Raw genomic sequence first — 17,421 nt, 5'->3', positions numbered from 1 at the left:
TGTTTTACACATGAAGGGCCTGGAGCATTAATACCTATCAAGGGAATGATGAATTCTGACAAATATATTCACTTATTGGAAACCAGAATCGTACCCCAGCTGCAAAAATCATTTCCGGATGGCAGAGGTGTGTTCCAACAAGATCTGGCACCATGCCATACGTCTCGAAAAACTACAGAATTCTTCAACAAGAAGAATATTCAGGTACTCCCCTGGCCAGGCAACTCACCCAACATCAACCCCATTGAGAACTTGTGGTCAATTTGCAAGAGAAGAATGCAAAAAATGGATTGTTCTACAAAGGAGATGATGATTTCTGTCCTCATTGGTGTATGGTTTCGCGATGAAGAAATGAAGAATAGTTGTGGGAAATTAGTGGAATCCAAAATAAATCGTCTCAGAGCTGTTATTAGGAACAAGGGAGGCCACATAGATTACTGAGGTATGTCTTAGATCCTTCTTTTATCCCGTTTGAGTGTTTTTGCATAAGTAATTACATTGTTCGGATTAATTTTCACGCTACTGTAAAATAGTTGTAATACATAAAATAATTTGTGCTAATTACTTAACTTACTTACTTACTTACAAATGGCTTTTAAGGAACCCGAAGGTTCATTGCCGCCCTCACATAAGCCCACCATCGGTCCCTATCCTGTGCAAGATTAATCCACTCTCTATCATCGTATCCCACCTCCCTCAAATTCATTTTAATATTATCCTCCCATCTACGTCTCGGCCTCCCTAAAGATCTTTTTCCCTCTGGTCTCCCAACTAACACTCTATATGCATTTCTGGATTCACCCATACGTGCTACATGCCCTGCCCATCTCAAACGTCTGGATTTAATGTTCCTAATTATGTCAGGTGAAGAATACAATGCGTGCAATTCTGCGTTGTGTAACTTTCTCCATTCTCCTGTAACTTCATCCTGCTTAGCCTTAAATATTTTCCTAAGCACCTTATTCTCAAACACCCTTAACCTATGTTCCTCTCTCAGAGTGAGAGTCCACGTTTCACAACCATACACAACAACCGGTAATATAACTGTTTTATAAATTCTAACTTTCAGATTTTTTGACAGCAGACTGGATGATAAAAGCTTCTCAACCGAGTAATAACACGCATTTCCCATATTTATTTTGCGTTTAATTTCCTCCTGAGTGTCATTTATATTTGTTACTGTTGCTCCAAGATATTTGAATTTTTCCACCTCTTCGAAGGATAAATCTCCAATTTTTATATTTCCATTTCGTACAATATTCTGGTCACAAGACATAATCATACACTTTGTTTTTTCAGGATTTACTTCCAAACCAATCGCTTTACTTGCTTCAAGTAAAATTTCCGTGTTTTCCCTAATCGTTTGTGTATTTTCTCCGTCATCCGCATAGACAAGAAGCTGATGTAACCCATTCAATTCCAAACCCTGCATGTTATCCTGAACTTTCCTAATGGCATATTCTAGAGCAAAGCTAAAAAGTAAAGGTGACAGTGCATCTCCCTGCTTTAGCCCGCAGTGAATTGGAAAAGCGTCAGATAGAAACTGACCTATATGAACTCTGCTGTATGTTTCACTGAGACACATTTTAATTAATCGAACTAGTTTCTTGGGAATACCAAATTCAATAAGAATATCCTATAATACTTCCCTCTTAACCCAGTCATATGCCTTTTTGAAATCTATGAATAACTGATGTACTGTACCCTTATTCTCCCATTTTTTCTCCATTATCTGTCGAATACAAAAAATCTGATCAATAGTCGATCTATTATGCCTAAAACAGCACTGATAATCCCCAATAATTTCATCTACATATGGAGTTAATCTTCTCAAACGAATATTGGACAAAATTTTGTACGACGTCAACAAAAGTGATATTCCTCGAAAGTTACCACAGTTGGTTTTGTCCCCCTTCTTAAAAATAGGTACAATTATGGACTCCTTCCATTGTTCTGGTACAATTTCCTTTTCCCAAATAGCAAGTACAAGTTTATAAATTTCGCTATATAATGCACTTCCACCCTCTTGTATTAATTCTGCTGGAATTTAATCGATACCTGGAGACTTGTACTTTTTCAGATTTTCTATCGCAATTTCGACTTCTGAAAGCGTGGGTTTGGGTATAAATGGCTCAGCAGTTTGTATTTCAATTTCGTCCCAATCATTTCTATTTGGCCTATGTACATTTAGTAGTTGCCCAAAATAGTTTTTCCATCTGTTTAGGATTGATGGAGAGTCTGCAAGCAAGTCACCATTCTCATCCTTGATCACATTTACCCTTGGCTGATATCCGTTCTTAAATTCCTTTATACCCTTATATAAATCTCGAATGTTTTTATCCTTACTATTTGTTTCTACCTCATTCAGTTTTTCCTTCAAGTAACCTCTCTTTTTATTCCTAAGTGTACGACTTGCTTCCCGTCTTTTATTGAAATAATTATTTCTATTCGCCTCAACTGGATCCTGTAAGAATTTCAATTTTGCCTGTTTCCTTATTTCTACCACTATGCAACAATCTTCATCAAACCACGGTTTCTTTTTCTTAGTTTCATAATAACCTATGCTCTGCTCAGCTGCAATTTTTATATTATCTCTGATATTTTCCCACATGCTATTAACATCTAATTCTTTCTCAACTTCGTCCGAACTTTCTAAAGTGGCAAACCTATTCGAAATTTCGACCTGATAATTTTGCTTAGCTTCCTCGTCCTTTAATTTCAAAATATTGAATTTAGTAATATTAACTTGTTGCTCTACTCGCTTGGCTACTGATAATCTTTCTCTTAATTCTCCAATTACCAAATAATGGTCAGAATTACAGTCTGCACCCCTGAAAGTTCCAATATCTACTATACTAGTATGTCTCCATTTATCTATCAAGATGTGATCTATTTGGTTGTGTGTCAATCCATCTGGAGAAGTCCAAATATATTTATGTATATCCTTATGGGGGAATGTTGTACTTTTGACAATTAAGTTTTTCGATGTGGCAAAGTTGACTAATCTAACTCCATTGTCACTACTAGTTACGTACAGGCTCTCTTTTCCAATAGTTGGTCTAAAAATATCCTCCCGTCCTACTTTAGCATTGAAATCCCCCAATAAAATTTTCATGTGATATCTAGGTAACTGATCAAAAGTATGTTCCAATTCCTCATAGAAGCTATCCTTTATATGGTCGTCTTTCTCTAATGTAGGGGCGTGAGCATTTATAACTATGATGTCGCACCATCTACCCTTAAGTACTAAATATGATAACCTGTCACTGATAAATTCGACCTTTTTTACTGCTGATTTTATTCTTTTATGAACAAAGAATCCTGTTCCTAATTGGTGATTATTGTTTCCTTCCCCATAATACAACAAATAGTCTCCTATTTTTGATATGCCATTCCCATCTAACCTAACCTCATGTACTCCCACGAGGTCTATTCTATATCTAGCTAGTTCTTTTGCTACTAATGTTACCCCTCCTGTTCTATAAAGACTAGTTACGTTCCAAGTGCCAAATCTCAAAACCTTATTCCTTTGCTGTGGTCGTGCCAGAGAATCAGTCCTATTCCGAGGCTTATTGTAGGGATTCGTAACAGCTGTTTCTTACGGTGATGGGTTGTTAGCCCTTCGCCCAACCCCCAAGCTGGAGGATCACCCCTAATCGGCTGTCCACGACTGCTTATTCAATATATTCACAGCTACCCTCCTGTGTTAATTACTAAGTTATTTAAAATGTAACAATAAAACAATGAAGAAAATTCATGTGTGGTATCACAATTGGTATTGTTTTTAGCTGTTTTCGTGGTACTATTTGTTGATTCTTGTGACTAAAGTTAGTGACAGGTTCTTCCATAAGGAAGATCGTTGCATGTTGTTTGGTTCAACCAGGCCATATGTACTTGCAAATATTCAAACGAAAAGAATCAAACAAAAGGAATTACTGTTGTCTTTAAATGTAACCAGCAGTTAATGCTGTTTCAAAAAAAAAAAATTTTAGTATATACGAAACTTATTATTATGTTGGAAGCTACATAAATATTCAAATGAAATGAATCAAAGAAAGAGAAATAATTATTGTGTTGACTATAACCAGTGATTAATGCATTTCAAAAGAATTCTTTTTGAATGTGGAACTTACATATTATGTTGGAAGCTGCATGGTTATGTTGTGGAATGAAACGGTGGACTGAAGGACACAAGCATGCTTACAGTTTGCGTACGAAGATATTACATCAGGTGGGAGGGGTTGAGTGAAGTGATCAGTGGGTGGGGTTTCGAAGGCACAGATTATGGAGGCTTATATTTGTTGATGAATTTAAATAAATTAAACAAAGGATTATGTACATTAGGGAGTTGTTCGTTGAGAAGTGAAGTTCCTTGATTACATTCTTTTGCAATTAAATATTCTTCAGTGGTTTCTATTTTAGAACAGTTATTTAAGATTTGTATTATAGTTAGAGCATCATTAATGTTTGTGAGTTCATGGCCTGTTTTAATAAGATGGAGGGCAAATTTTGATTTATTGCAATTATATTTATAATTGGATTTATGTTTATTATATGGGGTGCAGAAATTTCTTTGAGTTTGCCCTACATATTTCATGGGGCAATTTTTTAAATTTAATTTATATATTTCACTTCTGGAAAATTTATCAGAATTATTAAGTTAGTTGGTAATCATATTATTTAGTTTGTTATTTGTCTTTGGGTGTCTTTGAATGTTCTGGCTTTTCAAAAAGTTGTTAATTTTATTTGAAATTCTGCCATAATATGTCATACTATGCCAGCTTTCATTGTTCTTTGAGTTTATGTCAGAGGTTAATGTAGAAAAAATATTTTTTTAGTTAATTTCATTTTCCTTTTTCTAAAGATGTTTTCTATTGTTGATTTGGTATAACCACTTTCCGTGGCTAATTTTAATATGTGTTAATATTCTTTGTTACAATTTGATTTACTCAGGGGAATACTTAATAATCTATCAATTAACAAACGAAATTTACTATTTTTGTGTGTTGCGGGGTGGACGGAAGAGTTGTGTATAGTATGTTTGGTGGTAGTTTTTGATAAATATAAAGGTTAGTTTTGGTTGCTTTAAGGTGATTTTTATACCTAGGAAATTTATAGAATAATTTATACTGTCTTCAGATGTAAATTTGATTTTAGGATGTAATTGGTTAAAATCATAAGCTATGGATTCAGTGTCTCAGGTAGTACTTCCGTACAATATGAGAGTATCATCAACGTATTTATTATATGAAACAATATTATATTTTTGGGATAAGTTTGTGATATGCTTGCTTTCTACATTTTGTAAGAAAATGTCGGCTAGTAGACCAGACAGACAATGGGTCTTCCATGACTAGACCTTGTTGCTGCAAATAGAATTTATTATTAATTTGGAAGTCATTTTGACTAATTGAAGTTTGTAATGAGTTAAGAACTTGTTCTATTAGTATGGGATGTAACTGTATTTGTTGAAGGTGAGATTGGCTTATTTTTAAGGTTTCATCTATGGGTGTGTTGGTATAGAGGTTGGTTATGTCTAAGGAAAGGAATTTAGTTCGGTTGGCTGTTTTTATTGATAATTGATAAGAGGAGAAAAATTCACTCTGGCACCAGGGATCAAACCCGGATCCTTGGTTTTAAGTACCAAGCGCTCTAACCATTGAGCTATGCTGAAGTTCAATCCACAGCACTGGATCGAATCCCTCTCCTCCTGTGGTTTTCCCTTTGTGGCCTGACTCCAAGTTCGACATGTATGTTGATATTTATATTAAGTCAACTGCCATTATACAAGAAGTGCATTCAATTGAGTGACTTCTTGGCCGAGATTCCACAGTAATATGTTCTGTTGGGCGAAGAATCTATGTAAAGATTAAATTTTGGACCTACAGAATACATCCCCGGGTTCGATGCCCGGTGCCAGAGTGAACTTTTCTCCTCTAATATCAATTTGTTACCATAACAGATGTATTCTGTAAGTCCAAAAATTAATCTTGACATAGCAGAGTGGTCTATTTCTCACTTTTATGGGGACATTTGCCCTAAAACTCAACCTGCTCAAATTGTAAAACACTGACGTAGAAATATAGCCAGATAGTTGCGTAGCACTTCCAAGTATCTTTTAATAGAATCAGCAGAGGTAAGAGAGCAATAACAACACCGTTAAACGGAACAAAATATACACAGCTGTCAGTCGCTGATTGTCAGTGCTTTCAGTTGGTTCTTCGTTTTCTTATAGCAATTGCTTACTGTAGTATATTGTGAATATTGGAGTGTCATCATGGCTGCTGGTCCTTCAGGTAAATTATGTACTATTTTTATCAACATCTTTTGATTCTATCACTATAATACAATTCATTTTTGGATTAAGAGAGAAAATGCGTCTCAGCGAGTTTAGAACTAAATTCAGCAGGATGGGAAAAAAATAACCTCCTTTCTTTCGGGCTAAAAATTGTTTAATATTCTTCACTACACCCATATCTATGTAATAAGACCCCTCTTAATGTGCGTAGGTCTGCAGAAGTTAACTATTTTTTTATGTTTTACGTTTCCAGGCATGAGTCAGATAGTGACGCGAATAGACATGTTTGAATTTCTTTGCAAGAGAAGTCTTCTTTCTAGAGCAAATACTATTGATGTAAAGAAGCAAATGGTGGACTTCATAACATCGAGAGTTCCTCAAATTAAGGAACAGGAGATATGCAGTAAAATTTCCCTCTTTTCTAACAAATTGTTATGTTCCACAGTGGTCCAGAATCCATATTTGGAGGACAAAAGTAGAAAAATGACATGTAAAAAATGAAATAAAACCCTTAAATTATTTTTCCTATATAAATGAGAAACACTGAATTCATAATCTTAATCAGCGGAGGTGGCTGCAGAGCGAGATAAGAGGCCGGTAACATACATTTCGCCACCCAGCATTCTTACTCAGCAAGCACCACGAGTCTGCCGTTTTCTTTGTGTTGTAACTCTGTTGTAAGTGGTCGATTCCATTCATATTTGGTATCAACATGTCAAGTAGTTCTTTAGGTATGTAACACTGTTTGTTTTTGTTACATTTAATGTTATTAAAGCATGTCACATTAGCATCAATGGACACGGGACAAAATATAAATGTAACCATTGAGTGCAGACTTGACTAAGGTAGAGAAAAAAAAAAAACCCCTTTGTTCCGTCCCAAAAGGATTTTTTTTCACTTCCTAGAGTATTTAACTCTGTTTAAATGCAGTCTTAAGGTGCGCAGATTTGCGGAAGTAATAAATTATGCGCACTCTTCTTTCCAGGTGCAGAAGTGCAATTCTTCTCGATTACAGTTATTTAAATATCTGTGAACTGAATCTGCTTCCGAAGTAAAATTTAGGGAATTCAAGGTGGCAGCTTGTTAATTATGTATCAAATAAACTTCCCGAGTGCCCAAAAAGTGCAACAGTACCTAAAATGATACATTTTTCCCATAAGATAATTTATCGCTGGAGAGCAAGAGAATAAAGAATATGAGTTTTCTTTTTAATGAAATGAACATTGTCTTAGCGAACTACTTATTAAATTATGTTCTCATCGTGATAGTAATGAAAATTTAGAGAAAACTTACCTTTGGAAAAAGTCGTGGCTGCCCAAGAAAGCTTTTCCATTATAGCAAGTATGAGGTCGAAACAAAAACAATCCAGAGAATTAGAGCTTGTATACAAAACAAGTTTACTACTTGTAACTACTGTATAAATTTTCATGAAAATCTGTTAGACAGAAGGAAAGTTACTAATTTTGTCTAATTGCATCCCCCTATAAGGAGCAGTTCCTCTTATACCAACATAATCAGAGTTTGTACACAAAACAAATGTACTACGTGTGACTACTGTGTAAAATTTCATAAATATCTGTTAGATAGGAGAAAAGTTACTAATTTTGTCTAATTGCGCCCCCTATAAGGGGTAGTTCCCCTTATACCAACATAATGAGAGCTTGTATACAAAACATATATCAAAACATATATGGGTGAATATTGTGACGATTTTAAACTAGACAACAATGTAACTTTATTATCCCAACAATAGGATTTGCTCTCCACACAGTAACACAGTATTCGTTAGTGCACTCCACTGACGACAATGACAATTTACTTGGACTATTACGAACAACAATGAACTGTTAATCTTAACTAATATTTACAAAGCACTATTTACAAATCAGAACTGTCAGTTCTCAGTTCACAGTTCTTCTAGCTCAGTCACTCAAGTTCACAGTATCTCGAACCACAGACTTTCAGAGACAGTCCACTGTACTCGAACTCAGGTTCCTCCAACTGCAGTCCACTGCACTCGAACTCAGGCCTTCGGATGCTGACACAGTTGCGGACGCACACTCGAGTCGAACTCCGGTACACAAGACTCGCTTGCTTGCTCTGGCTTACTCGCTGACTGAATAAACTGAAACTGCTCCAGTTCGCTCGCGTTTCTTCTTTTATAGCAAAATCATAGTTGCGAGAAACTTCTACGGGTGTGCAGAGATAGGTCTCTCGAATTATCTGGATATCTCCACCTCGACGGACTTCTGGAAGAGTCGGGAGGGTCCGTCCCCCCTTCACTCCGCACGCAGCAGTTGCGCGTGCACCCTCCCCTCGTCGCGTTGACATAATACACCCCCTCTGTCCTTCAGCATGCAGATGCTCCCCGTACCAGCGTTTCGGCTGCCGCGCGCCCTGTCGGACGCGTGTTCAAACCCCGTTGCAGCTGTCACATTGCTCCCTCCTTAGGGCTGCTCGTCCCGGGCAGTACCTTGGTAGGCTGCTAATCAGTCCAGATGCACCACCATCATCTTCCCTCGAGGTTGTCGCTGGATGCGGTACACCACGTCGTTGATCCGGGTCACCACGCGGTATGGTCCATCCCAGGCACACTGCAGCTTTGGTGATTTCCCTTTGGTCCTGGTAGGTCAATACAGCCACACCAGGTCGCCCTCCTGGAATCCTGCAGAGTTGGCTAATCTGTCGTAGCGCACTTTCATCCTGTCGCTGGCCATCTAGAGGTGCTCTCTGGCCAGTTGGTGAACTCCATTCAACTTCTCGGTGAGTTCTGCCACATAGTCAGTTGCTGGCTGGTCGGCGCTGGGTGGCGTGCCAAACAGTGGATCACAGGGCAGGTGCAGCTCTCTCCCGAAGACCATGTTTGCCGGTGTCATCCATGTTGTATCGTGGACCGAAGCTCTGTAGGCCAGGAGGAACAGTGGGACTCTGGCATCCCAGTCTCGTTGATGGTTGGACACCTCCTTCCGCAAATGCTCTTCCACGGTTTTGATGTAGCGTTCCACAATACCATCGGACTGTTGGTGGAGGGGAGTGGTCCTGGTTTTATGCACCCCCAGATGCTCGAGCAATTCTCCCATCAGGTTGGATTCGAAGTTGCGCCCCTGATCGCTATGCAATTCCCGGGGCACCCCGAATCGGCAGATGAAGTTGTCAAGCAGCGCGTCGGCCACCGTCGAAGCCTCTTGGTTCGGAATCGCGTACACCTCTGGCCATTTTGTGAAGTAATCCATGGCGACTAGCAGGTAGCGGTTCCCGCGATCCGTGACCGGGAATGGTCCAGCAACGTCGATGGCGATCCTCTCAAAGGGAGCTCCCACGTTGTACTGCTGCATGGCTCCCCTGCTGCGTGTCCTTGGTCCGCGACTGGCTGCACAGGTGCCGCATCTTCGGCACCATTGTTCCGTGTCGGTTCTCTGATGCAACCAATAGAACCTCTGCCTTAGCTTGTCCAGCGTCTTGTTGGCTCCCAGGTGGCCTCCAGTCACTCCAGCATGAGTCTCCTCCAGCACTTCCTTCACCTTGCTCCTGGGCAGGACGAGTTCTATGCGGGTCTTTCCATCGGCCAACTCCCAAATCCTCGTCAGGATACCGTCCTTGACAGTGAAGGATTCCCACTGGGCCCAGTAGCTCTTGTAAGTGGTGCTACGGTTGGCGATATCGGCCCATACTGGTCTCTGGCCGGCCTCCACATCACGTAGTAGCTGTCCAATGTTTGGGTCCTCCAGCTGCTCCCTCCTTATGGCAGCGTTATCCTATCCTGGGCTCGGCTGGGCGGCAATTGCTCGGACTGCGTGGGCGCCATCTCGCTCTTCTACTTTCAGGCAGTGTTTGCAGCCGTCCGGGCACGGGCGTCTTGATAAGGCATCAGCGTTGGAATGTTTCTTCCCTTGGCGGTGTTCGGAGGTGAAGTTGTACTCCTGCAGTCGTTGAACCCAACGGGCAGTCTGCCCCTCCAGATTCTTGAAGCCCAATAGCCAGGTGAGTGCAGAATGGTCTGTCCTCAGATGGAATTCCTGGCCATACAAATATTTGTGGAAATGTTTCAAAGCTTACACAATGGCAAGAAGTTCTCTACGCGTCACACAGTAGTTTCTCTCAGCCTTGGATAGCGTTCGGCTGAAGTAGGCAATCACCCTCTCTTGCCTGTCCTATTCCTGAGAGAGTACTCCGCCGATGCCTACGTTGCTAGCGTCCGTGTCGAGCGTGAACTTCCTTCCAGGGATGGGATATCCCAGTACAGGAGCTGTGCAGAGCGCCTCTTTCAGTGACTGGAAGGATGACTCCGCCTCGTCCGTCCACTGGAATTGTCGTTTCTCCTCGGTCAGCTGGGTTAGAGGCTTAGCAATGTTGGCGTACCCAGCTACGAACCTTCTGTAATACGTGCAGAGGCCGAGAAAGCGGCGCAACTCCTGTTTGTCCCTAGGTCTCGGCCATCCTCTGACGGCTTGTAGCTTCTCCGGGTCCGTGGCCACTCCGTTGGTCCCTACTACGTGCCCCAGGTAGCTGACCTTCTTCTGGAATAGATGACATTTCTTCGGGTTCAACTTCAGTCTGGCTTGTCGCAGTCTCTCGAACACTTTCCTCAGGTTCAACAGCTGTTCGCCGAAAGTCTTGCCCACCACGATGACGTCATCAAGGTACAGCAAACAGGTGTTGTATGTCAGGCCTCTCATTACGGACTCCAATAGTCTCTGGAATGTAGCTGGAGCATTGCAGAGGCCGAACGGCATAACGGTGAACTGCCATAGTCCCTGGCCTGTAGAGAATGCCGTTTTCTCCTTGTCCTCCGGATGTAGCGCCACCTGCCAGTATCCTGACTTGAGATCCAACGTCGAGAACCACTCGGCTCCGGCCAGGGTGTCCAAGGTGTCGTCAATTCGTGGAAGGGGAAAGCAGTCCTTCTTGGTGACGTCATTCAGTCTTCTGTAGTCCACGCAGAAACGCTTCTTCTTCACCAGCACCACAGGTGATGACCAAGGGCTGTCGGATTCCTCGATGACCCCTCTTGCTTTCATGCCCTCTAGTTGGCTGTCAATCTCCCTCTGTTTAGCTAGAGGGACGCGTCGAGGAGGTTGTCTGATTGGGCGAGCATTTCCGGTGTCAATGCAGTGCTGAACTTTCTCCATTCTCCCGTAGTCGTTTTCGGAGAGACTGAACACGTCTTGAAATTCTGTCAGTAGATCGTGGACTTGTCTTCTTTCTCCTTTGCTTAAATTCCCCGCCAATTCTCGAGCCAGCTCTTTCAGTGATGGGTCTAGACCTGGACGTAGTCGGTGACACTCCTCGTTATCTGCTAGAGACGTCACAGACACCACCGGCTCGACGCTACCTAGTACAGTCCCACTAGGCACCTCTTTGTCCCGATTGGTGACATTCAGGACCCTCACCGGTACCACCTTCTGCTTCGGGATTAGGGATCTGGCCACATAAATCCCATCTATCGGAGTTGTTTGCGAATCGAGGAGCAGGTTTCTCTTAGGTTGTCCGTCCAGTCTTGCCATCACCACCATCTCGCAGCCTGCCGGGATTGTCACATGATTCTCCAAGGTGAGTCTGCTGGCCATGGGTTGGTCTTCGACGTCCCTCTGGAACACTTCATCCTGACCAAAACGGAGGATACGGCGCCGGACGTCCACCGTTGCATCGAAGATCCGCATGGCATCGAGTCCCAGGATGACGTCTTCAGTGATGTTGGCGACGAACACCCACATCTCCAGTCTCCTCTTTCCCAAGGCCAAATCCAGGAAAACCTCTTTTTGGATGGGCAGGTTCTCGCCTGAGGCAGTACGTAGCTCATACCGGCGCAGCGGCGTCCTCCCAGGTAGGCCACGCACGACTTCCGGTCTGGCGATGGTGAGCGACGCCCCGGTGTCTACCAGTACTCTGCATGGGCGGCCTCTTATCCATCCGTCAGCAATCAGCCCATCGTCGCATCTTTTGTTAACAGTCTTTAAGATCAGCCGAGGGGATGGTGATGACGGCGCCGACGTGCCCCTCATCGCATCGTCTCCTTTTAGTTTTCCTGTTTGTGACCAGATCGGTCACAGTCCCTCCTCAGGTGTCCAGGTTCGCCGCAGGACCAGCAGGTAGGCACTCCTCGTCTTCGGCGCTCGGGTGACTTCGGTTGACGCTCCTCGACGTCGGCCGCCGCCACACTCCTAATCCGGTGCGACGTCGAGACGTTCGCCGTCAACTTTGCTGCCTCCATCCTGAGGGCCGCCGCCAGAGCTGCGTTGATGGTACGATGCTCTGCCAGGAGTAGCTGTTGTCTGATTTCGGAGTCTCGAACTCCGCTGCCGAAGGTGTAGGCCGCCTCTCCAACGATGAAATCATTAGGTAGGCCCCTGAGGTCCTTATGGGCCAGTTGTTCCACCGCCATCGCAAATTCTTGCAGGGACTCGCCTGACTGTTGGACCCTCGTTTTCAGTTGGGTCCTGAATGCTGCCGCAAGTTGATGGTCACCATAACGTCCCTCCAGGGCCGCCATTATCTCAGCGGCTGTCCCATCTTCTGGAACGCTGTGAAGAATCTCCGACGCCTGTCCCTGAAGCGCGGCCAGCAGCTGAGTGGTTTTCTCTGCCGGCGTCCACCCATTGTGCTCTGCGATGGCCTCGAACTGGCGACGGAATATCGCCCAAGACGTCGTACCGTCGAACTTCGGCGTCTTGACGTAATGTCTGACTGAAGCCGATGGTTCCGCAGGGCCACTATATGGAGTCCTCAACTCTGTGGCCGCTTCTTGCATGGCACGTCGAACCTCCTCGGCAACTATCTGTTTATGTTCTCTAGCCTGGCGATCCACCAACGCGAGGATGTGCTTGTTTTCTACAGCATGTTGGTCCATTAACGCGAGTATGTGCTTGTTTTCCTCAGCGTGTTTGTCCATCACCTCACTCGTCTTGTCCAGCAACTCGCTCGTCTGCTCTTGACGACACTCGAGATCGCGGATTTTGCCGTCGAAATGGTCTACATCCTGTCTCAATTCGGCTACTGTCTCGTTTATAGTTGTAAAATTCTGGTTTAGTTTATCCAAATCGGCCTTAAGTTCGACTTTCACGATGGCGACAATTCCATCTACGTGGGCCGAAACGCTTTCAATTTGCGTAGTGACGTCATCTTTCACTCCGCTTATGTCACTTTTCATCTCCGTTTTCACTTCACTTATATCGTTCTTAACCTCACTGATGTGCTTGTTCATGTCGTTCATGTCGTCTTTCATTTCTGCTTTTACGTCACTTATGTCCTTTTTCATTTCAGCTTTCATTTCCGCGATGGCTTGCAGGATTTGCTGTAGGTTCTCCATTATGTCGATAATGTCCCGATTCTGACACCAGTGTGACGTTTTAAACTAGACAACAATGTAACTTTATTATCCCAACAATAGGATTTGCTCTCCACACAGTAACACAGTATTCGTTAGTGCACTCCACTGACGACAATGACAATTTACTTGGACTATTACGAACAACAATGAACTGTTAATCTTAACTAATATTTACAAAGCACTATTTACAAATCAGAACTGTCAGTTCTCAGTTCACAGTTCTTCTAGCTCAGTCACTCAAGTTCACAGTATCTCGAACAACAGACTTTCAGAGACAGTCCACTGTACTCCAACTCAGGTCCCTCCAACTGCGGTCCACTGCACTCGAACTCAGGTCCCTCCAACTGCGGTCCACTGCACTCGAACTCAGGCCTTCGGATGCTGACACAGTTGCGGACGCACACTCGAGTCGAACTCCGGTATTGTGTACCGGAGCAAGCAAGCCAGTCTTGTGGACTGGCTTGCTTGCTCTGGCTTACTCACTGACTGAATAAACTGAAACTGCTCCAGTTCGCTCACGTTTCTACTTTTATAGCAAAATCATAGTTGCGAGAAATTTCTACGGGTGTGCAGAGATAGCTCTCTCGAATTATCTGGATATCTCCACCTCGACGGACTTCTGGAAGAGTCGGGAGGGTTCGTCCCCCCTTAATTCCGCACGCAGCAGTTGCGCGCGCACCCTCCCCTCGTCGCGTTGACATAATACACCCCCTCTGCCCTTCAGCATGCAGATGCTCCCCGTACCAGCGTTTCGGCTGCCGCGCGCCCTGTCGGACGCGTGTTCAAACCCCGTTGCAGCTGTCACAATATTCTGAAATGGGCAAATATGAATAACAAAACTGGAAAAAGTATATTATATTAAATTGTGTACTTTTTCCTCACATTGGTTACATTTGCTCCTATTATTGAAGATTCTGGTATCAGTTGAGCTTAAAAAAAATTTTTATGTGAGATTGTCTAATTAAAAAAAAGCCAAGGGATTGTTATCTTTCCCTTACAGCCCATTGTTTAAGGTATCTTATAAACTTCTGTACTTCAGATTTCACTTGTCTTCGAACATTTCTTTTTTCACGATCAGTCATATCTGCTATTTTATTTCTTTTTTTATATATTCTTTGCCATAGTCCCTTTTTTGCTGCAACTCCTCTTCAGTCATATTTTCCCTCTGCCTACGTATCTTCTCCCTTTCATATTTCCTACTTTCATCATCAGACTTTTTTTCTTTCCTATAAACAATCACATGAAATAATATTCGAAGTTACTTTATCCACCAGTATTTAATAATTGTATGTTAAATGAAACCTCGGTCCCATAATAAAGGGACAGACATTACAGGGACCGTTGTTACAAATTAGTATATTTTCCACAATAGTTGTGACAAAGTAAATCGTTAAAAATATCATGGAGGTTAGATTTTTTAGTCGACAAACATTGTAATGTTTTGCATATACTACGAAAGTTTAATATATACAAATTATAGTTAATGCCATCTGGGACCGGTGTTACCAATAGAAAACATAACATTCAGTCATCAGTGATGATTTTCGTATTTTTTCAATAAAATAAATTACGACAATGGACGAAAAGTTTTTTAACTGGTGCCATGTTGACCTCTCATCACTACCAACCGATAAAATTTACCACATGAAGCAAAATTGTCTTTTGCGTAGCTCTTTTATTTCGAGGGACCGGTGTTACGAAATTTTTGGGGACAGACTTTACGTTAAAGCTGTGTCCTTTCAGAATTAAGCAAACAACAATTCCTGTCTTTCATAAGAATTTTAACTATTTATTTTTATAATCTTGGCCGAGGAAATAAAATCGAATCGAAACATTCCGAGAAAAACTTAGTAAAACAGAGTAAAATGTAGTTAGGGACATAGGGGCCGTAGTTACATTTTGACGTTTGGTCATTATTTTTTAATTATAAATTTTAAAATTAATCCTTTTATGCTTTGTTTCCAACTAAAACATGTGAGAGTTAGTTAATTAAACGCAGAAGTAATCAGTTAACATTTTCAAGAAACTCCTTAAATCAGCCGGGACGTACATTTACCCATTTCAGAATATTCACCCATATGCTACCTGTAACTACTGTGTATAATTTCATAAATATATGTTAGATAAGCGAAAAGTTACTAATTCTGTCTAATTGCGCCCCACTATAAGGGGTAGTTCCCCTTAGAGCAAGGTAATGACAGCTTGTGTACAAAACATATATGCTACCCGTAACTACTGTGTAAAATTCCATAAAAATAAGTTAGATAGGAGAAAAGTTACTAATTTTGTCTAATTGCGCCCCCTATAAGGGGTAGTTCCCCTTATACTAACGTAATCAGAGCTCGTATACAAAACATATATGCTACTTGTAACCACTGTGTAAAATTTCATAAAAGTCATTGAGATAGGAGAAAAGTTACTAATTTTGTCTAATTGCGCCCCCATATAAGGGGTAGATCCCCTTATACCAATGTAACAAGAGTGGTATACAAAACATATATGCTACCTGTAACTACTGTGTAAAATTTCATAAACATCTGTTAGGTAGCTGAAAAGTTATTAGTTTGTCCCGCTAAATTTGTATTCTGGACCACTGTGCGTAGATAGTTGTTCTTAATTTTGAGATTCTATTGAGTAGGTTTTTTCTATTAGTTAACGTGTGTTCATTACTCATAAGTGTGTTTTGTTTTAAGAATTTATGAAGAAATTTATTAACTTTGTGGTTAGGAACATTCATGCTATTTACTATTGGTCTCATGGGTATGTCAGGTTTATAAGTTTTGGGTAATGTTTTAAGTTTGGGGATATTAGGATTTTTCATTATATATTAATTTATTATTGGTACTTGGTAGTTTTAGGTTAAGTGAATTTCTTATGGCTTGTCTTATCAACTTTTCATATGAGGTGGTAGGATCTGAATTTAGTGATTTAAGACGGTGCTCATTTCATCGGATCCCGGCCACTTAGTGACTCATAATGAGTGCACCTCTGCACATAGTGTGTTGGACATTGTGCCACTGTCACACATCTGTGACACAGTGCATGAGGGTTGGCCACTAAAGGAAAACTAAGAGGAACTTAAACTGAAAGGATTCAATCCGGCATTGGAACTGGAATCCGGTGTGGCTTAGTGGATAAAGTGTTAGCAAGTAGAGCTGAAAATCCAGATTCGAGTCCCTGTGCTGGAGAGAATTTTTTCTCCACTCCACCCATCCATCATATGGTAATGTAGAATTCCTGCATGGAATTATCATACGTACTTTGGTACATCACAATAAAAGTGATATTCCTCGAAAGTTACTACAGTTAGCCTTGTCCCCCTTTTTGAAGATAGGTACAATTATAGACTCCTTCCATTGTCCTGGTACAATTTCGTTATAAATTTCTTTAGATAATGCGCTTCCACTCTTTTGTATTAATTCTGCTGGAATTTGATCAATACCTGGAGACTTGTAATTTTTCACCTTTTCTATCACAATTTTGACTTCTGAAAAGTGTGGGTTCGGGTATAAATGGCTCAGCAGTTTGTATCTGAATTTCGTCCCGATCATTTCTATTTGCCCTATGTACATTTAGTAGTGATCGTGCAATACTGACATCCTGAAATAAGGATGTACCAATATTAAAAGAAAATGTAAACATAACATTTAGTGTATTATATAGATCCTGTATCAGCATTGTATCTTTGTGATGTGGAACAAGTAAATTAAACAGATAAATATAATATATAATTATTAATACATAGTAAGTATTTAAAACATAAACAGTTCATGATTTTGTAAAAATAAAGATAAAG

At 41.4% G+C, this 17,421-nt stretch overlaps 2 protein-coding genes across 17 annotated transcripts in view; both read right to left on the bottom strand.

The window, feature by feature from the left end:
* Positions 1-17,421, bottom strand: part of LOC138700128 (zinc finger protein ZFP2-like) — a 133,929-nt gene that overhangs the window by 73,739 nt on the left and 42,769 nt on the right. The window lies entirely within an intron of this gene.
* On the bottom strand, positions 12,315-15,824 carry LOC138700130 (fibronectin-binding protein PlpA-like). The gene is made up of 2 exons (XM_069826495.1): positions 14,624-15,824; positions 12,315-14,436 (listed from the first exon to the last, which is right to left on the bottom strand). Exon 2 carries the CDS (start codon positions 13,602-13,604, stop codon positions 12,315-12,317), a length of 1,290 nt encoding a protein of 429 aa, XP_069682596.1. The 5' UTR covers positions 13,605-14,436; positions 14,624-15,824.

Source organism: Periplaneta americana, chromosome 5 (genome assembly GCF_040183065.1).
Source record: "Periplaneta americana isolate PAMFEO1 chromosome 5, P.americana_PAMFEO1_priV1, whole genome shotgun sequence".
Taxonomy (NCBI): domain Eukaryota; kingdom Metazoa; phylum Arthropoda; class Insecta; order Blattodea; family Blattidae; genus Periplaneta; species Periplaneta americana.
Note: the sequence above shows the minus strand (reverse complement) of the source record. Positions and strands in the feature narration are given on the sequence as shown.

Bases quoted from the DNA above. Each gene is read 5' to 3' on its own strand.
- LOC138700130 (XM_069826495.1), bottom strand. From the start codon at position 13,604: ATGGAGAACCTACAGCAAATCCTGCAAGCCATCGCGGAAATGAAAGCT.